This window comes from Tetrao urogallus (genome assembly GCF_951394365.1).
Source record: "Tetrao urogallus genome assembly, chromosome: 14".
Classification (NCBI taxonomy): Eukaryota; Metazoa; Chordata; class Aves; order Galliformes; family Phasianidae; genus Tetrao; species Tetrao urogallus.
The window spans coordinates 7,702,470-7,726,818 of record NC_136827.1 but is presented as its reverse complement, the minus strand read 5'-3'; the positions used below and the strand labels follow the sequence as shown (position 1 = coordinate 7,726,818).

General features: G+C 38.7%; 1 protein-coding gene across 1 annotated transcript; it reads right to left on the bottom strand.

The window, feature by feature from the left end:
- Positions 1–4,054: 4,054 nt before the first annotated feature.
- Positions 4,055–24,123, bottom strand: FBXO38 (F-box protein 38; the record flags this gene model as incomplete). The annotated part of the gene is made up of 21 exons (XM_079542208.1): positions 4,055–4,233; positions 5,558–5,671; positions 5,901–6,004; positions 6,844–6,989; positions 8,077–8,243; positions 9,245–9,347; positions 10,073–10,173; positions 13,153–13,872; positions 15,650–15,826; positions 16,253–16,372; positions 17,117–17,339; positions 17,932–18,074; positions 18,964–19,134; positions 19,455–19,585; positions 19,958–20,051; positions 20,192–20,329; positions 20,578–20,715; positions 21,103–21,268; positions 21,712–21,875; positions 22,972–23,105; positions 23,996–24,123. The coding sequence occupies 21 exons, from the start codon at positions 24,121–24,123 to the stop codon at positions 4,055–4,057; spliced, it is 3,561 nt and encodes a 1,186-aa protein (XP_079398334.1).
- Positions 24,124–24,349: the final 226 nt, after the last annotated feature.

The following is a 24,349-nucleotide window of genomic DNA, read 5'->3' as shown; positions in this document are numbered from 1 at the left end:
TGCAATCACATCGGGGTTTCTTTTATCATTTTCATTACCTATCAGATTTAATATTTGCAAAGCTGCCCTTGGACTGAAACAAACTGCTTGCTTTGATATCTAGATGCAAATATTGCTGTTAAGTGTGCTGTAAATGGATTTTATTTCTCACTCCAAAGCCACCATATATTAGCACAGTAAAGCTAAAAGTCCCAGCTGGGAGACTTTCTGTGGGAGAAAGAAGAGCAGAGCAGGATCACCCAATCTGCTGCCACAGATCAACAGCGGGGCGTAGGGCTTCGGCATGCAGAGAGAAGCCTGCTGCACACAGAATAGCACTCGGGCTGCATCCTGAAGGAATTTTAGCAACCAGCCAGAACAGTGCAAACCTTCTTGTGCCTTCCAGGGTTTGACATGGAAATTGAATAACAAATTGCCCCAGAAGGAAACAAAATAGATGGGGAAGCTCAGGTGCAAACAAACAAAACTGCTTACAACCAGGAAACTGCACAGCAGCATTTCTCAAGCCTTGCATATCTATGTCTGCTTCTGTAAGCCTGGTGGCAATGTTCCAGATGCACCCAGATATCTGGAGATGTATGGGGGACTGGAGAAAATGCAATGGACAGATTCTCTGGATCCACCAATCTCTTTTAAAACAGAACGTAAAAACAGTCCATGGTATGCATGATATTTAGCATAGTAAATCATATTTGTGAATGTCTAAATAAACTCCCTTGTACCTTTGTGACCTGCTGCTGCTTGAGCACCAAAAAAGGGCAGGAAGCGATCGATGGCATGAGGCTCACCTGGCTCTGACCGGCACACACAGATCAGTGTCAGCTGCCCTGATCTTCACGGCTCAAGAAGAGATTGCAAATCTGTGCATCAGGAAGGACCTACAGCTCTCAGAGCCAGGGAAAGGAAATGCATTCATTGAAAGAAGGAAAAAAACGAAGTTTCACTTAAAGTAATAACAAGCGAGCTGCTCTTGACCGTGAACAACGTCATCTTAAGCCTCAACTTCCCCTGAGCAGCCAACGAATGTATGCCAGGAGTTCAGAAAACGGAAGTATCTGAAACCTTGCGAGCGATACGGCCTCGTGCACCGGGCGCAGCGCTAACAGCTGGACGGCAGCTGGGCCGGCTGCGCAGGCAGCGCCTCGGCGCACAGCGCCCCCTGGCGGCCGGGAGCCGCGCCGGGCTCCGTTCGGTCGCTGCGCGGCGCCCCGTTCAGCTCCGGTTAGATTAGCCGGGTAAGCGATCCTTCAGCAGCTCAGCCGCTCACGGAGTGCTCACGGAAAAGGGTTTAGCGTGATTTAAGAATCGCAGAGATTTTAGCGCACAAACAAAAGCTATGCCCATCAAACTCACGCTCACTACCACACTCTGGCTCCTTTGCTCCTGCAGCTCCAATAAACCATTTTTAGCTGACAAACTGAAAAGCAGCCTGCAAAGAAAACTTGCAACTCCCACACACCCCAGCAGTGCATTGTGCTGATGGCAGCGTGATCAGTCCTGTTAACACGTACCCCCAACACGGTGATACAAGGATCCACAAGGAAGACATCAGACACCCAGACCACAACCTTCTGTTCTTCGCCATAGAAAACAAACCAGGAACCCTGCAGCCCTCCCCCCCGGAGCTGGGGCAGTGCTGAGTGTGTGCATGGCAGCCCACAACTAGCACAGCAATTACTGCTCACACAGCAGCTCTCACTGATGCTAACTGTACCCATCCACGAACCAGTAATAACATTTTGAGTTGGTGGTGAGAACCTCCAGACATGTTTTTGCTAGTAAAAGTTAAACAGGAACATAATTCATTTCAGCTGCTTTGCTCCTTTCCTCGATTTCAGATGCTGAACTTAAGGAAGAAAGCAGGTTCCCTGCCAGCACTCCAGATATAACCTCAACCACCTCCATCACCAACAGCTTTCATGTGGACACAATGACTTCAGTCACTATGTTACCACTCTGTGCCAAACAAGTGTCATGTTTAACAGGTTAAAAGTACTGCAAGTTTCAACCGCTTACACAAAGGAACACTGAATATAAATAAGTACACTATTTGTATAAATACTTCCTCAAAAAGCTCAAGTTAGACAGCAGAACTGGTGCAATACTCCAGAAATGCAGCACATTTTTCTGTACATGCTGCATTAAAATGGTAAACACTTGTGACTGATTCAGATTAATTGAAACACTTCTGGGAAGGGTCAGAATCAGATTTTACGCTGTTATCTCTGGTTAAATATACCTGTCACAATGAAACCATTAAGTTTGATCCTGTATTAAAGTGACTGTATTAACAGCACTGACAGTTAGATACCTCTCTCTTGTTGCTTCCATTATGCACCATTCTCTTCCTCTTATCTAATGTACTTTTAGGACCTCAAGAACTTCTGCTGAGGGACAGATACGGAGGAAATGAGTGCTGATTTTGCTCTATTGAATGGCTTTGCCTCTTCAGCTCTACAGGGCTAGAAATTCTTGTTAGTCACATTCACACCAATGTTCAAAGAAGTGAAATCACCAACAGCGATGAGTAAAGTCTTATAATAGCATGAACTGATCTGCTTTACAGCTGTTACCACAGTTGTATTTTGATAGGCTGGTAAGTTTGTAACTTGGAAAAAAAGCAGAAGCAATACATCAGGCCATAGCTGACCACATGGAGCATCTAAAGGTGCAACTGTGCAGTTGCAGCTATGTATGCACACAAATACGTGTCACAGTATGCTGGATTTTAACAAGTCTCCCACTTCCACAGGAACTTCAGTCATAGCATACAAACCAGCTAGGTTAATACTAACTTGTGCATTTTTGTATGGTATTGCTGTGTGTGTGGAGTTACTCATGGACAGAAAGGTAATCAATTTTAATTTGAAATTAAGTATAGAGTATTGCTACGCTATATTACTAGAAAACAACAAAAAAGCAGTATTTGTCAGTGCAGGGAAGAACTGAGATTCCTATATATGTTAGTTCCAGCTTGATATTCCTGACATATGCCCAAAAACATCCAATCTCTATCATAAGGACTTCAGTGGGGTGTACAGTGAGCAACACCCATATACAGGACTTGTAGCAAATTCTGGATGTACACAAAACATCTCTGAAAACTGTGGGAAGGAGAGGTATTTTCTAATACAATGAAAACAACTATTCAGGGGCAAAGCACAGCAGTATGTACTGACTGTATGGAAAATCTGCATTCATGAGCATGAATCAGCCCAAAAGCTCACTGAGTCAGATGACTTATGTGTTTTTCATAGTTGCAGCCCTGACAATAATTACGTATCCCTTTTCCTGCCTGCCTAAAGAAAATTCCCATTTCAGCTTGTTAATAAGCACAGATTTACGTGTGAGAATGAAGCCAAACATGACTAGCTTATTCTGCATATCACAAGAGTCGATACACTAATAAAATGAAATCTACAAGTACAAAATGTATAGAATTTATCTTGCACAGCGCTAAATATCTTTCTTCCAAACTGTTTTTTATGAACTCTAGGAATTACCTCAGATCACCAATTTTGCTACTTTCTTCAGCTTTTGGCCTTCTTTCCCACAACCACAATTCTCTTCCTTTGAAAAATGCACACAAGACACAAAAGTTGTGCTCAACAGGTTTACTCAGACTGGACTCTTAAATGCTCAAGAAAAAGGCACAGATTAAAAGAGACTGTGATGACTCTTTTGAACACAGCAAATGGGATTTTGTTTAAAAGAAAAAAAAAACTGCAGTGAATTATATGGGCTGAAAAATTCAAATATTCTTCCCTGTTCCTAATCATTGGCCTTCATTAAAATGGAATTTAAATTAAATTGTATAAACATATGAAATAAAGTCTCAGTATTAGGAAGTTTTTTCTTTTGTTTCACCTATGTACAAACCTTAGTATACAATTTTTACTTTTCATTATACATTTACTACATACTCTTTCCAAGCAGAGTAAGAGCAACTGCAAAGTGTGTGTTTCAAAAAACCGCTTTGCATTCAGAACGAATCCACCTGCTCCCATGGCGGGCAGAGCCAAGCAGAACCTACAGGAGATGACAGGGGATCCGCTCAGATGTAATCATCCTCGACCGGCTCGCCGTTGACGTCGCAGTAGTGGATGAAGATAGCCACCACACGCTGGAATACGCCCTTCTTCATCTGGCGCAGTTCAGAGATCTCCTCTCCTATTGTTTCCATACAGATGTCTGCAGACAGCTGTCCTTTCCTCCGGGGTGCGTAAATAGTAGCTGGGGAAAGCGTAAGAGTGAAAACCGTAATCCTTCCTGTTATGGAATTCATAGATTCATTTTGCCTTCCCCTCCCCTCATTTAAACTGCTCAATAGCTCTAATCCTCATTCAGTATACACTAAGTCTCTGTGCCTGTGGGTGAAGGGAACCTGAAAGCACAACAAAGCCTTCCTCCTGAGACTTACCTGACATGCTTTCCGGATCCCTGTTTCATCAATCACTTAAATGTTGTATAAACAAGAGTAATTAAGGATGAAGCAACTGCCTTTTTTATGGCTTTAACACCCTATTTATGCTAACTACACCTTTTAAACGAATACATATCATTTTTTGACATTTCAGACTGCGTACTGAACTGCAATCATAGAGTTTATGAATCAGTTTTAAAAAATATTACAGAAATGTATAGCCATGACTCATCCTCTTGAGGCTCATCCTCTTTGAAACAGAGCTAGATACTTACATCTGAAACCACGGCAGTTAAGAACACTTCTAAAGAAGGAAATTCCAAGATTTTCCTAGTTAAGTAGTAAAAGAACGTATTTATCCCTGCTACTGAACAAGCTTCTTATTTGAAGCCCTAGGAAGTGTCTCCTGTAATATTTCACAAGACAAGCTCCTAAACAGAAAGAGCCTTACTTTATCCTAAACTCTAACCTACATCTTCTCTGTTCCAGCGTTTTCAAGTCAAGTTCTTTCCTTATTTCTCCCAATGCTTTGTGAATCTCACTCCTCTCTCTGTTGGACTTTCTTTAGCCTACCTTTACAATTCAAAACACCAAGCCAGAAGCATGACTGAAGCTGAGCTCTGACTACTAACACCAGGAAATTCCTGAGAACTTGAATTGCTAGATCTACACATCACAACATTAGTTTTGTGTACATTTAAGTGCATTCACTCCAGCTAAAATATTACCCTTCTTTGTTTTGCTGCTTGTTCAAACTCTGAAACACCACTGTACAGAACTTATTCTGCTGAGACTGCCCACATTATTGATGCTGCCCACTGAACATTGGTTGAGTTAATTCTTCTGGGTATGACACACTCATCATGTTTTCAGGCTAAACATTACACTGCTTTTCTGATTTGTCATAACTAGGAGTCTCCAAGCTGCTCAATCCACTCTTGCACTACTATACTGTCAGTCCCCCTTCTTGTCCAGCTCTCAACACTTTTACAAGTGGTTATTTATAGCCTACAAAAGTAGGATAAGAATTAGAAAACAAAAATAAACAACAACAACAAAAAAGGAACACACTGTCAGATTTGGACCAAGCAACAAATTAAAGTTCTTTGAAGCTTTCAACAAAAGACTGCTCACTTCTCTCATCATCCTCAAAGTCATATCTGGCGTAGCTGTTTGGCTCTGCTGTCCTCAGTGACCTCAACCATGGGAAGTCAGTAATCATGGAGTAAGGGGCACCATCCACAATGCCTAGAAGACAGACAGGATGAAGATACAAGGGAGACAGCAGCACGCCTGTAGCATCAGCACTCTCAATGCAGAAACATCTTCTCAACATAAACTTCTCCACTCTGTGCTAAAGGTCCAACACTTCCTTCACAACAATGATTATTAATGTCTCTTACAACGTGATGCAATCAAAGTTACTTATCTGAGCAAGAGAAAGAGCATCAACTTTCAGGTCTCTACAGACACACACCTTCTAGAGTGTAAATATCTCGTCCCCAAGGGTACTTAGTGTATTTCTTCAGGTCTTCTTCAGTTCGTGTTGCTTCAGGGAAGAACTCATATTTAATAAGCTCTCTAGAGAGATGGATGAAAAGATTACAGCCAGTATTGCTTGGAAATGTGAAGGGAGGAGGAAGAAGAACCAAATGGGAAATCTTACTGCATAACCTTTACTTTAATGAGCCTGAATCCATAGAAATGCTCCTCTAAGACCTTCACATAAAAACAGTATGAAGTTCCTTCACTTTTGAGTAACTATGGAGAATACGTCTTGTTTAGATCACTGAGTTAAGGTAACTTTTACACATAGCTTCTATCTGCAAAAAACAACCCATCATAATTGCATCTAAACAAGCATTCAAAAATACATTTGTTCTTTTAACCATTTTAGTGACAAACCTGGACAACAGAAACACAGACTTAAAGTATGTGGACAAAAGCCATTATATACAATTGCCTGCTGCTGGGAATTTCTGCTCCTCAGTAACAAAGTGAAATTGACTGTACATCATCTTCTCCAGAAATGTTATTTCTTGAAGGAAATCAGTCTTCTCTCTTTTTTAAAAGACAAAATTTGGTTTCCCATTTGAAAATCTCTCTCAACCACCCTGACTCCTTCAGTGTTAAATTGCGTTACTACTGCATGGAATGGAACTAGAGAATTCTACAGTATTTTTCATATGACCAGTTTTATTTAATCTAAGTTTTTTGTTAGATCTATCTTAACACTGATATTATATCAATACATTGTACAGAATTCAAACTTCACCAGCCAGCAAACTAAGGTGTTTTGTTGTTTTTTTTTGGTTTTTTTTTTAATGTTGCAACTGAATACTACAAGCCTACAGCTAACTGCAGCTTTGAATCAGGACTGACTGTATTTTCCACAAAGCCACTGCAGGACAAGTACTCACTGGTTAATATTTGCTATCGTGTCCATCCAGCTCCGAATGCGCACCTTGTTGCGGACGTTGGGCGGGTTACTGAACTCATGAATTATGCAAATATGGTAGGGATAGGGGCCACTAAATATCTTCTGTTCAAGAGTCAGTGTGTCCACCTGTGAAAGCAGGCAAATAAAGACTTGTAACAAAGAGATACAAAGGAATGCGATTTTAGAGTCAAGAGCAGACATCTATAAAATCTCCCACACTCTGGGGGACAATTAAATGAAATTTCAACATCATACATAATGCAATACACGAGTTAAACTTTCCTAGTACAGCTTTGCCAGTGACAAATTCTTAAGGAATGTGGTGGGATATGGTATTTTCTAATGAGTTTTTCCAACTCCAGTGTATATGTATCCCTCACAAAACTATGTAACAGTCTGAACTACATTCACTTGCTCAGAATTGTCTTTGGTCCAGTTGTTTTCAATAGTATTACTACTCTCCTTTAAGATCTAAGACTCAAAGAAAGCTGGCTTTGATACCAAATCAACCTTCCCTTGTTGGTCAGGAAATCTGACCCACAAACTTGCATTACGTTGCATGAAAGCAGGAGCACCACTGTATAACACGGAACATCCTGGCTTGAGTGCAAGTCAAAAATTAGTCTGGATTCTAGATCAAGCTCTATTATTTGCTTGTCGAAATGATATCAACAAATCACTAATGCCAGTGCTTTGTTCTCCTATGAGTAATCTGAGGGAGAAAAAGATGGCCGCCAGCATCAAAACTTTATTCTAACATTGTTCAGTACCAAAAGAGGATTCAGCTTTCAGCTTTACAGCAGTATTCAAAACATTAATTGCTAACAGGACATCAGTAAAAGATTTCAGATACCTACACCTATGTCATGCTTCTGCTTATATGTAACTACAAGCTGTGTTAGTAGCATCTAGGTTCTTAAAGTTACCTTTAGTTATTCAGTTGGGAATTAATTCAATGCATCATGATTTTTTTAATATTTTGTAATGCAATGACTATTGGAGATATTAACATTAAGTCTTAAAATTCAGTATCATCCAAGTTCCAGAATCTGCAATAAAAGCCTTGATGGGACACAGTTTTAATAAACAAGTTATTGTAGCATCCACATTTCTTTTATTAATTGAAAAACAAATGAAGCCAAGAGAAGAGAAAGAATACAGGTAAAGAACTTCAGCTCTGTCTGTGATTAAACAAGAGAAATTGGTTGGATACCTGCTGCATTGGACGAAGGTAAATGATACGGTTTCTTTCTGGTGGCATCCTGAGAATCTGATCTAGGACCTGATCCATGTTTAACTTCTTGCACTGGGCGTAGTCAAACCGATTCACAACTGGTGCATTTTCTACTTTTAAGTGTTTCAATACCCGGCACCTTGTAGCTATAAACAAGCAAATGAAATTATTAAAAGAATCAAAAGAAAACAAGAAATAAACTACTGAAAAGGCTTTCTCCTTTCAGAGATCTTCAAAGCAGACTGTTTCAAAAGAAGGCAAACAAATAACGTAAGTAACAATTACTGAAGTAATTTGGATATCTGGCAACTTAAGTATATTGAAGAAATACAGCATCTGTTAATTTCTTCCATGTTCTGATCAAACTTTTATTAAAGTCCATGTCAAATTCAATCTAGTACCCTTCCCTCCTCCTTTGTTTCTTTTTACAAAGCCCCCTGAAACTTTCTGTGTATCCCCACAACTGAAATCCAACAACTTATAAATCAGATCCAATACAGCGCATTGCAGGGTAAAAGAAAGCTATTTCCTTTCTAGTAATCATGCTCATGTCATCAAACTCTACTTAAAAGTTAATTTATGTTTTAAGAAGTATTCTGGAATAAATGAAGAAATAATTTCCTCCTTCTCTGTTAAACAAAGATACTTCATCTCAGAAGAAAACACGGTGCTTGTGTCCATGTTAGAGAAAACAACAGATGACACAACGCTTCACTGCAGGACTAGTCATACAACCTGGAATGCGAATCTAATGCATCTTAAGTGCCATAATTTAAAATAGATTTTTATCATGACAAGAAGGAAGACATCATCATGTCAGCTAACTAATACGTGGAAGCAGGAAGAAATGAGAGAAACAACAAGGTGCTTTAAAATCATTTCATCAGCTTCCAATTGTCGTGTTATTGCTTTCTTCAATAAGTATCTCTGTCTTTGTAACTGTCATGTAATTTCAAGTGTTGATTTTCTGATACTAATCTTTATTAAATCTGTTACAGTTTGTAAGGAAAAGAACATTCAAATTGAGATGCAATAATTCTAAATATCAGTTTGACTTGTAGCAAAGCAGCAACGGATTAACTTGGCTTCCTTCAGAAACGTCTAATGATTCTAGATGGAGGAGACAGGCATAACATCAGCTACACACCATGTATGAACATCATTTTGGGGCAGTCTTTCAGTACCAAATCTGTTATTCCACAATTGGTCAAAGTGATTCCAACAAGATTTTTGGATTTCAAAGTCAGTACCTGTTGAAAACAAACGAACAAATCCATAACAGGTCAAATCAAATCAAATCAAATCAAATCAAATAAGCTGCTACTGCCAGATACACAAAGATACTAAGGAGATACTAATCAAAATGTTACAACTTGGGTTCACAGGCATTTGAGATGACTAGTCACTTAATGGCAGAAAAAAAAAAGACTTTCTGCTGACTAGCAACATCACAGAATGCAAAAGAATAACTTCACAGGATAAAAAAAAAAAAAAAGAAAAAAATATTCTCATCAGAAAACACAATTTCTATCAGATAATCTACCACCTATCAGTTATTTACCTAGTAAGAAAACCCCCAGCTTGCAACATTACAATTGAGCTGGTATTTCTAGAGTTAATTACATACACCATGTTTCTTTTAACAGCAGTAGCCTATGGTGTCATTTAAAAAATCAAATGTCAGAGAAGAAAATTTCCCCTTGCACATCACGGACAGTATGGGAAGGCAGGACTTTATGCAGCACTGTAGCTGTGAGCATCTCAGTAGCTTCAATTTTAGCTTTAGCATTTACTTTGCTCTTCTCAAGCCAGCCCAAGTATCACTGCACCCAAAACAGAATTTTCCTACATACAGACAGGACCACAGAGAACAACATCTAGTCCTAAAAGAAAGACAAGTCTACGCTACTGTATTGTTGTTCGTGAGCACCCCCAACTGATAAAAACTTGTAGTGAGTGAGGAAAAACATCTTACTTGAACATGATCATCCTCAATAACTGGGTCACTTGTGCTTGTGGACTTGTCAGCAGTCCTTTTCCGCTTCGTGGTTTGCCTTGGCCTTGGTTTGGTCACTTCTGAAAGCAGAGAACCAGAACAAGTTTTCCTCTGTTTACATCTCAAGAGAACAGAGGCATTTTCTAGGTGAAAATATCCAGGAAGAATACATACTTTTTTTTATACAGCTAGATCAAAATACCTGTCTGTCCTGAAAAAAACTATGCACCTTTTCTTTGCACCAAAACACTTCCAGTACTTGAAGGGAGCATATAAGCAGGAGGGGAGACAACTGTTTAAGTGGGTTGATAGTGATAAGACAAGAGGGAATGGTTTTAACTAAGACAGGGGAGGTTTAGGTTAGATATTAGGAGGAAGTTTTTCCACACAGAGGATGGTGAAGCACTGGAACAGGTTTCCCAAGGAGGCTGTGGGTGCCCCATTCCTTGAGGCATTCAAGGCCAGGCTGGATATGGCTCTGGGCAGCCTTGTTGGTGACCCTGCACATAGCAGGGGGCTTGAAACTAGATGATCACTGTGGTCCTTTTCAACCCAGGTCATTCTGTGATACTAGGAAACAGACTTTCAAATTTGTTGCTCTGAATCATTTGTGTAGAATAATCTGGGGACTGGAGTAGGTAGGGGTGCTGTTTACAGATGAAAACACAGGAATCCTTAACCTACTGGTCCAAAATCAGGGACAACGAGCCAAGAAAAGAACAGACGGCAGTTTGTTAAGTTACACTTGGTTCTGTGCAGCAAACAATGCTCTTAACAAATCCAGGAAACAAAACACCTTTACTGTTTTAAGTAGTAGAAATAACCTCAAACTACCTGAAAGTTGGTTCTTTATAACTTTCAGAGTTTTTCCTGACATTGCAAACAATGCCCAGGTATAAAATACTCTGAGGTCCCCAAACTGCTTCATACTCTATTAAAATGCATCAGTTGTATCAAATTCCTTCTTGATTTAAAATACAAAGCTTTGAAAAGAACAAATATAATAATTAATTTTCTACGATTAACAGATCAAAAGTATCAATTATTTTACTAAAGTGAATCCCCCTTTAACTTTTTTCCTTTGTAAAACAGATGGCATGCTTACAAAGATTTATAATCAAGATAAACGTGCAGAATATTAGAAAATACTAACTATTCTATATCACTGTTAACAATAAGAGATCATTATTAACATATGTAACATCATCAGCTTCCAGTACACGAGAACTATCAATTACAAGTGATACTCGGCGGGCTTATGAGCTGCAGAATTCTGCCTAATCCTTTAGGGGAGCCAGAGGCTGAAAGATCTGATGTTAAGTAGTTCATGAACGAATGATCATGAAAAATGAACGATCATTCCCATGTTTTAGTTGAGGGTTGCTTGATTTGCTTTTGTTGTTTGTTACTTTTTAACAGTTCCCACAGCATTTACAGACAGGAAGCATTTCGCTATCTACAACACAGCTCTCCAATTCTGTGCTGCATTGCTCAAGATACAGCCCACGGCCTTACAGAAGGTTCAACACAACATTTTTAAGCTCATGAAAAGCTTGCTTCACCACGAATGAGAACTAACACATGTCAAAATGAAAAGATTTATTACAGGAAAAGTTGTGGCTTGCATTTTTACTGAGGTAAAAATCACTATTACACACCATATTTCAGCCAGTGGTCGTTACTGGTCATAATGCTTTCTACATTTCACTGGCTTTGATGTTCAACTCATTCCACTGTTTAAGTAATTAAAAAAAAAAAAAAGAAAAAAAAAAAGGAAAGAAAACTTTTAACTACCAAATATAGGTTTGTTACAGAATCTGAAAATCAGTTTCATTTATTCCAGAATAGAGGAAAGCAGTGACTTTTACTGCACATTCCCAGGTTATTTATAGGAAAACAATTCAAACTCTACAGCAAAATAATATTAAGATCTCACTGACTTATGAAGATAGAGAGGAAATGCTGTCTTTTAATTAAATAATGCAGATTAGTCATAATGGAGCAAGGTAGAAAAAATATTAAATGTAAAAATAAGATCACTTCTTCTGAGATGCTTTCAGCCATGGAACGATTTCCTACATGATTTAGGTTTTGTTCACAGTTAGGAACACTAAGTTAAACTGGAAAAACATAAGGACTCGCTGTGTTTGAATTATTCCATGTTACCAGAGATATGAATCTGCTATCAATCCTTTCTACCTCCATCATGTACGGGCCTGGAACCAGCATGCTACATTTCTCAGTTTCATTTTTATTGCCACGTATTCTCAGCAAAGAATGCTGAGTATATGAGGTAATTACAAACTCTGCTATGCCAAACTAGGATTATTAGTTTGGCAAGCATGTAAATTCAGAAGAAATAGCAAGTTCACCTCTTGCATTTATTCTTCTCCCAACGTTTCCAACTTCATTTCAGCCCCTCAGGACTTTTTTGTTGTTGTTTTATTCATATGCTTTATATTATGTGAAAAGTGAACTAGTTTAATAAAAGACAGTTTTCAACACTTTTGATTGTCATGCCTTACACACTTGGAAATGAAGTCCAACATGCAGGTGCACAAGCTTGTACACTATTACATCTCAATCCTAATCTTGGCTTTTGTTATTGTTTGATAAAGTATCAGTTATTAACTCTTGCCTTCTTTTTGAGATCTGAGCATACCTGCTGTCGTCTTCCTTTTAAAGAGAGAATTTTAACAGAGGAGGCAGTCTTAAGTTTCAATAAATGACAACCTTCACAGGAAGAGAGATGCTGTCAAAAGGAGTTGCATTTGGTTTTCAAATGAATAAATGAAATGCTGTTTTGTAGGAATGGATAACATACAGAAATACTCGCATGGAGAAAAACAACAATGGCATTCTTTAAAGAGGAACCTGTTATTTTACCCAGCTAAGCCAGTGAAGTCAGTTGTTCTGAAACTCTGAAAACCACTTAAAGTTGTTATTCAGTATGTTTCATGCTTCACTTCAGTATTACCTGTGGGTGTTGCTCTTGTTCAACACTTTCTCATGGCAGGACAGTAGTTTACTCAGAAATGAACACTGTATATAGGCCATACCTGACTCTGACACCAGAGGGACATGTGACAGCTTGCTTCTAGCTCTTGTCAGTGGCCGGCGAGGATATTCTTCTTTATACTGCATCTCACAGGTTTTCTGCTGTGAGCCCACGCTCTCCTCCCCACTGGCAGGCCCACAGGCACTCCCACTAGTCCTCTCACCACTTGCCTCTCGAGGAGACCCACAGTTCGGCAGAGTCCTAAGTGCAAAATCTGACCCAGTGCTGCTCCGTCCACTCCTGCAGGCACCACTGGTGGATGGGCATTCCCCATCACAACACCCACTAGTCCTCCGCTGCGTGTCCTGTGGCTTGTAGCAGGAACACCTGGAACAAACAGAGGTCTCCTCAGTCTCTCTCTCACTGGAACCTTCACTTTTACAAGGTGAGCAGACACACTGCCTGGATTCATCTGCAGCTGTTAGGCTGGTGCCAGCACAGTGGCTACTAGCTGTCTGTGCACAGTCAGGGCTAGGAGAAATAGCACTGCAGGAGCTGGATGATCCTGTTGATCCTGTTGCATTACCACAACTCGGGTAAGAATCTTTGCCTTTGTTCCTTTCAGGCATGTCACTTGCTGCTTTCATGTCTGCTTTAATCTGCTCACTTGTTACTTGACAACCTTTCTCACAGCTGCTTTCCTCCATATGGAACTGCTTTGCCTGGCCCACTTGGCTGGCACTGCATCTCTTCCGCAAGGGTGTCTTGCCTTTACCACTCACTGTAAGTTAAATATCAGAAAACAATGAGACAACCAAATACACAGTTCAAATAAATACTGAGTGCTGGCTACTCTTTTAGGCTTCTTAAAACAGAATGTAGCCTAGAGGACAATAACAAATCCTGTCATGACCATTATGCTGTTCACAACTCCTTCAGATGTTACGTGAATTAACACTAATTTGAGCAGTTGTTCAGTTTCTATAAAGTCTTTCAGCTATTTCTGTAGTGGTGTGCTGGTGTGCCTGTCAGTAAATATGACACGTATTTGCCAGAAGGGTTAATATTTTGACAAACCAGCTAACCAGTTGGTTAAAAAGGCATAACCACAAAAATATGAAAAAAATTATATGTTTTTTAATTATAGGTTTCTCTTTTCTTAAATATAAGGAATAAATCTGAGGAATTAAATAATAATGTAGATATGACAAAAGTTTGTTTTCAACAGCTATCTTTAGGTCCCCTCCTAGGCACAAAACACAGTGTAGGTAGGTTCTAGATATTTCAGTTTACAGATGAACAAAGAAACACAGTGAATAGTGTACAAAATCACAAGGAGAACCTAAAAGTCTACTAACTTATTTCTCTCAGCTAATTACACTAAACTAGGCCCCCCAGAATATTACTGGCTCTGCAGAAGTTCAATCCAATTGCCGCTAAACGCTTCTTGCTTTCTAATACAGATCATTTCAACTCCCCAAAGGGAACCGACGTCTACATTGTAACAATAGCCCTATACAGCCTCATGGAAATGTGCTAAAATGAGGAGAGAGATTAGGTGTAAGGAGTATGATGGCTACAAGAAGATACTTGTTTCATTGCAGCTTTGATTCTTCCTAGGTCTTACAGAAACCAAATCAGTATCAGACCAGTACATTTCTCAGTCTTTCACAGTACAGGACTTCCATGCTAATTGGTTAGCTAAAAACTCATCAAGTCTTAATACCACATGCACTTCAACTGTCAACTACTTATAATTTGACTTTGACTTCCTCCTTTCTTGCATACATATGAAACCACTTCACTTAGAATAAAAACTACAGGAAATAGTAAGTCATCTGTGCTGCTGGAAAGACAGCATGTCACACAGTATCAGACACAGGACTCAGAATTACTGCCACAGCTGCACATATTATAGCTGTAAATTCTGCAAGGGAGGGAATGCCCTTTTCTGCATCTCTCTATAGTTGCCACACTACCACAAAGAACCTCTGACTCTTAATAACACGTATACTAATTATATACATACACATACACACAGTAATCATGAGCACTGTTGAGAAGTGGTGAACACAGAGTACTAAACGTAACCCTGAGAATTCTAAAGTTCCTATCAAACTGAACTTCACCTGGAAGCATCCCCTCCCCCCAGGACAATTCCACAGGTCCTGTATGAACCAAAAGATGGCCACAACTGTCACTTTTTTTTTATTTTTAAACCAGGAGCAATGCTTTGGCAGGGGAATCATAAGTACAAAACAACTGCAAATTTGGCTTCACAGACATGCTAAATTACACACACTTGCAAATAAAGAGTGGCAGGTTTCTGCCTGCTGAGCAGTGCAGCACTATACTTCTGATTTGCATCTGTACAACAACTACATGATCAGAGCTCATAGAGAGATGTCCTTGCCTCTCTATTCTTTACTTATAATAAGGAAGAAAAGTGGAGGAGGCAAACAAACATGCATGCCTTTTACAAAGCTGTAAACAAGACTGAAAAACTGAAGAACAAATTTTGCAGAACACTGTCCAGCCCTCACCCAGCTGTTCCACACCTGAAGGTTCTTTAGTTTCCACTGGATCTCTGGTTTTCTCTTCTCCATCTGAGTAATTCTGTGCAATGTTGTTAGTGATGCAGGCTCTTGTTCCCATGCTTTCTTCCTCATCCTCGCTGTCTGAATCATGTACAGTAATAGGTGCTGCTTTTACAACAGGTTGAATGCCACTTGGTCCTGAAAACAGAAGAACCACAACAGTTCAAGTAAAAATAAGAGAAGAGTGGATTAAAAGTCTGAAGAACTTTTAGAACTCCTTGAAAAAAATTACGAGAGATGAATTTAGTTCAATTTAGCCATCTCATTCAACTTCATCACTCATTCTGTGGCTCCATCATTAAAAGAAGCATGAATTACCAACCTTGAGTATAAATGTGTATTATTAGTTACCTAATAACAAAGGCAGAAGAAAATTGGAAATTGTAATACAGACTTTAAAATAGACTAAATTTCTTCACAGAGATAAGCTGTGCTAGCAACATAATTTCAAATGTACCAGATATTTCACCTGGAAAAAAAAATTAATAACCAAACTTACACTGAAGTACTTAACACTTTGAGAGGTGATACCAAAAGGCAGTTTCTTACCAAAAGCATAGTTACCTGCTTGCTCTTCATCAACCTCCATAGGAACAACAGCCTGGCTGTGAGCAGGGACATCATTGTGGCCCTGTCCAGCAGCCATCCCTTCTTCTGGTGCCACCTCCTCCATCTCATTTAGTGCTGAGAAGATTGAGGTACAGTTAAAAGAAGGAAATAAAAGTAACAAAACCCATGGAGAGGAATTCAATCAACACCTAGCCAGTCAGTCACCAAGAAATACATAACAATTGCCTTGATTTCTTCACAGAGTCTCAAATTTAATTTGCACACTGAAGTCCTGTAAAGACCTGTTCTACTTAAAAGAGCCCACAGCAACTTGTTCTACGTTTTCTAGCTAAAGTCCTAGTCTTTTTTTTATTTTTTTATTTTTTTTAGTTTCAGTTTTTGAGGTTTACTTCTCCCAGATTTTCCACTCTTCAAAAGTCTTCTAACATTGCAATGAGTAGTGTAATCAGAATTCACATCTTCATTCCTTGAAATGACATCTGTCTTCACTGGTAAAGCTTAAAAATATACTATCGGACACTGTGACACACTACTAAGCCCTGACCAGAGAAGCCTAGAAAACACCTCACACCTCCATCCATGAATGAGTATCACACTGAAGTTTTACACTGCTAACATCAGTACTGTCTCAAGTCATTGATTTTTAATGTCCCTGCATCAGTTTGTATATACAACAGGGAGATGGCTTTTATCAGAGGTATCAGCGACGTGCAGACAGCACTAAGAAAAGGTTAAAAAATTACAGTTACACACCAGGAATTGTAAGGGTTTTCAATATATATGTTCTCTATGACTCTAGGGAAGTAGCAATACAAGCATACTGACTACCCAGCAGAGTTCACAAAGATCAGAGATTACCCTCAGCTGCAATCTGCTGCCCTTCAGCTTGCCCATCCTGCCGCAGCTCATTCTCCTCATTTTGGTCATTTGGATGTTGATGGTTGTTGTGGTGGATGTTGGGATTGTTGTTATTTTGGTGATTATTGTTGTTGTCATTGTCATTGTTAGAGTTCTGATTGCTGACTAGGGCAGATGAGACACCGATTCCTGTGCCTGCACTTAAGCCCACACGAGCACAGCCCTAAAAGCAAAGAACAACTCTAAAGCTTTGAAAACATTGACAGATTACCTCTGTAATGTACCCTACTGCTATGAAAAAAAGCATTCTGACAGTATACAGAGACTAATATCTATAAGAAGAGCTAGTAAATTGTTCCTAATATTTCCTTATGTTATACACTGCAAAGGTCTATCTTAAGTATGGCAATCCAGAAAACTTTCCTTTCTCTGTAAGGATCCTAATGAAAGGAAACTCTATAAACAATAAAATCTTAACTTACTGAAATATGTCATATGATTTACATCAATACAATGAGCAGGCTATACAGTCTTCCTGGAACACAATAGCCTCAAGATAGAACTACCTATCAAGGATCACGTTTTCTGGTCACATGATCATATGGTATCATAAATGTCACTGTTTTCTCTGCAAAAGCAGCACCACTCTCCCTAACAAACCATAATAACAGCAACTGCAAACCTAAGTAATTCGCTCACCAAGCTTTTCAATTTAATTACTAAAACTTTTAGAAGCATGCCTAACTGCTAGAGTTCACTGTATTTCAAATGAGCAGGCAAAAATAAAAAGCAAATTAATTCCCCAAAATACACACCTTAGGAGGCTCACGGAACATCTGGTCCAGAGAAATAAATTCTAAGCTTGGCAGTAACTCAATGAACTGACTGAACGAATCCAGCTTTATCGCGTGGCATCGCACCAACGTGAGGTCAACCAACCGGGTCCATCTTGAATGATCTGCAGAAGAGAAGAGATCTATTTCCTTAAGAACTCCTATCTCATTTATTTCTCACTGTCGTCTTTCCAGATTTTAGAGTAGGCAGTTTGGTTAGAGTTTGGTATCCCATCTGACTGTTACCAGCAACATTCTGGTTCCAAACCATGCATCACCTATCGTACTTACGATAAAACAGAATAAGCAGTAGTATGAGGATAAAAAAAATCTGTTCTAAAATCACTCTTTATGGGGTTTTCATGTCGTACCATCCTTTGAATTGCAAAGAAGAGCAAAACGTTAATTCTGTGGATGTTCACTTTAGTTACATTGTATTATCCTGTGTACAGTTCCTGTGAGTAATGTCACAAGTCATTTTATTATCTTATGGTTATTATTCAATGATTGCACAAAATAAATTTGTATCTTCATTTCTAATTCACAGCACATCAGTACTGATATTGAAAAGAACCCTAATCTGTTTCTCACTTTCTCCCTAGTACTTCAGCAGATGAAATATACATAAAATCCAGAGGGCCACAGGATTTAACTATCTTCCCACCACAAGACCTGCAAGGATGTGCATTCAAGAAGGTTAAAACAAAAATATGCATTCTTAAGATACACACATAAAAAGTAGATCATATTGCCATTTTGTATGTTAAAATACTGTACTCTCTCTTGCCTAGCAGTGCAAACACTTTCACATTTGTATACAGAAACTATGCATGGAGTCAAAGAATCGTTCACACATTTACATTTCAACACTTTTTTTTTTCCACCTAGTACCTCATTATTTTGCTTCTTACTAAGAGGATCTTATTTCTTAAAAGTTAAGATTTAGCATGAATTGCTCATAAAAATGTGAGCTATTCACACAATATTTCTAAAATTTCAGAAAGCGTGCAATACCTGTGATCCAATTATTTGGGTTATGTAGATGTGGGCAGTTGTAAATGACCAGATACTTGATGCAAGAAAAAACCTCATTTACAGCTTTCATACCAATATCTGTAATAATTCCTGGATTTTCAACCACATCAGCCAAACCATACTTCACCAAGTCCCCATTTGTCATTTTACCTATAGAAAAGACAGTAGAAATAGTGGTAAACTTTAGAAAACTGCCTTTCATAGCACGATGTTCTAATTCCCTATTTCAGTCTAAATTGCAAAGTGGATCAAACAATCACTTCAGCTGAATAAAGCTGAGACTTTCTAACTTCAATGAGCATTTCAAGAAGTGAAAAAACAAACAAGCATTTTGTTGTATGAGATCAGCAGCCTTATTAAGGGTAAATAAAATTCTTTATGATCACTCTTAGACACTGACTGAACATTGACATCAACTCTTTTAATCCTTGTATCTATCAAATAATTTATGTATATTAAAAATGCCATACACTGTAGTAAAAACTCATCAACATATCCTAGATGAAGAGTTTCAAACTGTGGAAATTCCAGTTCAGCCATCTTCAAAGCAGAAAAAACACCATCTTTGGTCAAGGAAGGCTGGATCCGCACTTCATGCAACCTGAATGCAATCAAGAATTATTCATATTATGAGGCATTCCCAAACAGCTGTCACAGAAACTACTCAAGAAGATGCACTCCGGTAGCACAAAGAAAATATCTCACCAATGGTAGGATTAAGAGAATTTTTGTATCTTTATGGCAATTTTTTGCAGTTACAGGAAGCACCAGAGTAGCCAGACTAAACAGCACAGCACTTTCCAGACACAACATGATTCAGACACATAAAGAACTCCAGTTATTTTAGCCAAAGAATACAAGTACTCATTCCTTAAACTTTTGAATGTTGCTCTGCTTCTTCACATTCTTGAACTTTATTACTAAGACACTTATTTTGAAAAAAGAGGAAAAAGAAAGCTCTGAAGGGCCATACCTTCGTGCAGCAGTTATGATGAGGTAGCCAAGATCCACTTCAAGTGCATTCTTGCAAGCTCCCAGAACTATAGTGTGCAAATTCCTAAAACCACCTGACAAAAAAACATCATTTCATCACACAACCTTAAGCCTTCTACGCTTCTACCAGTGTTGATGTGACAAGAGAATTAACCAAATACATCCATAATTTTTTAAAAGTCTATTTATTTAAAGTACAAGAGAAGCTTCATACCTGATCTCCAGCTATCTTCTACCACGTGCTGAATAAGTCCTCCAAGAAATGGAACACGGACCAGTTCCAGATGCTCCAGATTTCGGGCAGAAGCCAGGCCTGTCACTAGGGGAACATACTTCAGAGAATTTGTGGGTCCTACACAGAACAGATCAATGTTGGTAAAAGCTTGCTCACGTAACAAAATTAAACAAAATATCATATTAAATAATTCAAAGATGTCAACAGAATTACACAGCATCAAATAACAGGGAGAAAGATATTCCTACACAACACCTTAAATAAAACAACTCCTCTCAGATTTCCATTTGCAGTTGATAGCTATGCAGCTTTAACACAATTATTAGATTTGCAATGTGCTAAAACCACAGATGAATCCCTCTTACCTGCACAATTTCTCATTACAAAAGTGCGTAAGCTGATACAAAGGAAATCCTTAAAAGGCTGTGGTTTAGTGAGTCTCACCCACTTCAAATAAAGGTGCCTCAGCATTGGGATACAAGGAATCTCAGGGACATTCACTCCTAATAATACATAAACAAAATGAAAGTTCAATTCAGGAACCACTTTTAAAAAGGCATTTTAAAGTATAAACTCCAGGATAAATTTCTTCAGGTTAATACTCTGACTATAAAAATGAAGCATTTTCTTTGTCACATGAAGTGCGATAAAAGCTGTACACATTTTCAGCACAAGTCCTTCACCTCAGTTTGTGAATACAGTTTAAGACTTTCCCTTCCTGCTATTATATGTATTGCAACAGATATCTTAAAAAATTCAACAAAATCAAGTTTCCTCTCTTCACAATAATGACAGTGTCTCAGAGTTTGAGTAAGAGTTTGAGAGTAGACTTTAAAAGACTTTAAATTCACCTGTGATTAAGGCAATACACATCACCACTAAGCACTCACCTACTAAGTGCAAAGTCTGAATTTTAGCTCCTATAGGAATTTTCAGCTTGTTCTCAGGAGGGATTGGAAAAGCACCGTTACGATTACGAAACTTCCCTAAAATATGAACTTGTGGCATGTATGTCCAGATAGCTTCCACCAGCTCTAAATGGGAGGTCTCAACGCCCTGGAAAAAAAAAAAAAAAACAGAAGTAAAGTAAATGCTTAAGCAACAATAAGCATAAGCAATAACAGCAAGCAATAAGTTTAAGCAACAATATGCTTACTAGCCATGTAAATTTCTCAGTAACACACCAAATATAATGCAGTGTCATTTTACTGGACATTTGCAGTGCGACTTGTCTTTTTAAAAGCAAGAGGAAACACAGTTTAAACTCTTAGCTGTACTTAGCATCACCTGTGATTCCCACTGGCGCAACTAAACAAAGTACTTGTAAGCACTGTTCACTTGTATATATGGTCACAATTAAATGCTATGTTGTACAGCCAGATTTCAGTATAAACTCAGTAAATATGAATGCAAAATCCTGTAAGCCACGTTTTTCTGTTTGGTTAACAAGAATTATCTCAGCTGTTGAAAGAATCTCTCTCTTGAATCTAACCACTCACCAACAGATTTGGACAGGCCTGCAAAGCCTCTAGAACTCCAGGAATGCTGAAAGCTTCATGGCCACGAACTCTGCGTCTTTCAAGATACCTGGGATGAAGACCATAAAGTTGTTCAATGTCTGGCATCTTCCTCAGCAGCGTTAGGAAACTGGAATCAGTGAAACCTAAGATGACAACAACAGATTTGGTATTTGTGTAACAGCAGACACCCAGCTGTAAAGGGAAAGCCAAACGTGTTGTCCTTTTTATATGGCAGTGTAAGTTCTAATGTCAAAAGATGTACTCAGTGAAGCAATAGCTTATCATCTGCTTCCAGATTATAGAAATTGTGATCTACATGTTTCTGCCTTGAATTCTGCAGGCTTACTAAGTCTCCTGAAGGAGATTCCTGTGTGTTTGCATAGCTATAGGGCTAACTATGCTTTCACCCATTTCAGATGATGGACATCTGCAGACAGACTCTGTGCCTCTATCTTTTCTGGAATCCCACTTACCAACTTATGGCTCAACAACACCCAACCAGATCAGTTGTCTGTATCTGTCACTATTCACCACAGCTCATAACTCCCCAAAACATGAAACAATTTTTTTAAAGCAAAGGATTATTTTATTCTAACATAAGAAAACATATGAGAGGGATTTTAAAGCTGTAAATTATCTCTATTTACATCTGTCTTAGGTTAGGTGCAATCACATACTTGATATCAGTCCTAATGCATCTAACTGCAGATTCTCTAAGTTTTAGAATTCACTTATTTTAGCTCTCACCCCCAACAAACTTCAACCAAAATTCTAACACTCACAGGGGTGACCTAAGTTGCCAAACTTATCTATTGATCTGAAGATAGCTTGACGTGTGACATCAAAATTTATTTATTCTTACATTGTAAAGTGGTGGCAGATGAGTTGCTCTCTCATTCCATTGTATTTTTTCCTGCCTGCATGCAAAGAGACTCTTCTTGGATTAACCCTTGGTTTAATTCCCTTACAATAACCAGACAAAGACAGATTGTATTTATAAACTGCTACAGAGAATCCCCATTTCAGCTACAGTAGCATCCAACATACATGTATATACACACAAACTTGAGGAAGCCACCCAGACCTCACAATCGGACAAAAAGAATCCAAAGCCTAGCTCCTGTTACTGCTTTTGAAATTTCACCCTGTACATGTCAGTATAAATAACAGGACAGCATGCACAGCCAGTTTTGCTCAACACCACTTTAATGCCAGATCTTGAGTGAGTGCACTACTCACCAGTGGGCATGTATTCCCACCAACGGCCTGCACATAAATCCACAACCTTCACTACTCGCAGATAAAGAGTGACTGCTTCCTTCAGCTTCCGGGACAGGCATTCCATGCACATGATATCCTGCAAGGGAAGGTACCTTTGGGAGAGGAAAAAACACCCCTCTGATTTATCAAATGTGAATTCCTTCAGCTTCTTCCAAAATAAAGAACATCTCAAGGATGGCTACATGAATTCATACATTTCTAACACCTAATAACATTAACTCAAACAGAATTTTCAGACAGCACTCTGTTAGAGTGTGAGATTTGGCTACAGAGAAAGAAAGACCAATTTTTGATACTAAATACAGGCTATTTGAGGTACAAATTGAATACTAAAGCAGGGACGTGTTTTAGCTCTCTAACTAATACTGTCAACCAAACCATTAGCCACAATAATTTTTTCACAGTTTAACCAAAGCTATTTTCAGTTTCTGGTACATACTATCACGTTCAAACTGCAAATATCTTGTGGGAGCTATTGTTTTCAGAGAACTTGTCACAAAAAATGCTATCTTTCCAGTATAATTGGCAGGGTGATCACCTTGGAGGATGGCTGTTGTAGGTGAGGTAATATACTCATCCAAGTTCCCCTTTGTAGGCACTGTGAAGCAGATACAATTTCAATCAAAGCCTATCAGCTATGTAACACCTGAGATACATATTTCTGCACTGAAATCAATCTTTAAGCACTTGTCATCACATGCTTGTGAACAAAATTAAATCACCCTTTTTGTTGTTGTTTCTCACTTATTATACTATTCATCACATTCACAAGTTAACTTTCAAAGTGTCTGAATGAATTCTGCAACTGAAAGACTGATCCCTGACCCTTTCAAATTCAGTTTTTATCCAACTCTTCACACATTGTACCTCAATACTTTCTGAGCAGTTTGTGACACAAGTATTAATGGAGGTGAGATTAGAAAACAAAACAGAAAACAATATAATAATAAACAATAAACTTGATTTCTGAAAAGCTACTCACCTAAAGATGTGGCAAAGCACTTCATGGGAGAGCTGGTTCATGTAATCTTTTGGCTCATCAGCTTTGGTAGACTCAGAACCTTCTCTGTTCACCGAGCATGGTTTCACATTTTTCCGCCTGGGACCCATATTTGCAATGATTTCTGAAGAAAGGAAATGTTCACGTTACACAAATTGAGTGCAACTGAGAGAGAAGGCCTGAATAGAGGATACACCACCTTAAGCTTACTTTCTCAAAAAAAAAAAAAAAAAAAAAGCAAACTGCAGTGCAGTTGATTAACTGAAAAACAGATTTTTTTTTCAGTAAGTTGTAGTTTGCCTGGTGTGTGAGGTTCACACATGACTTCCCAAATCT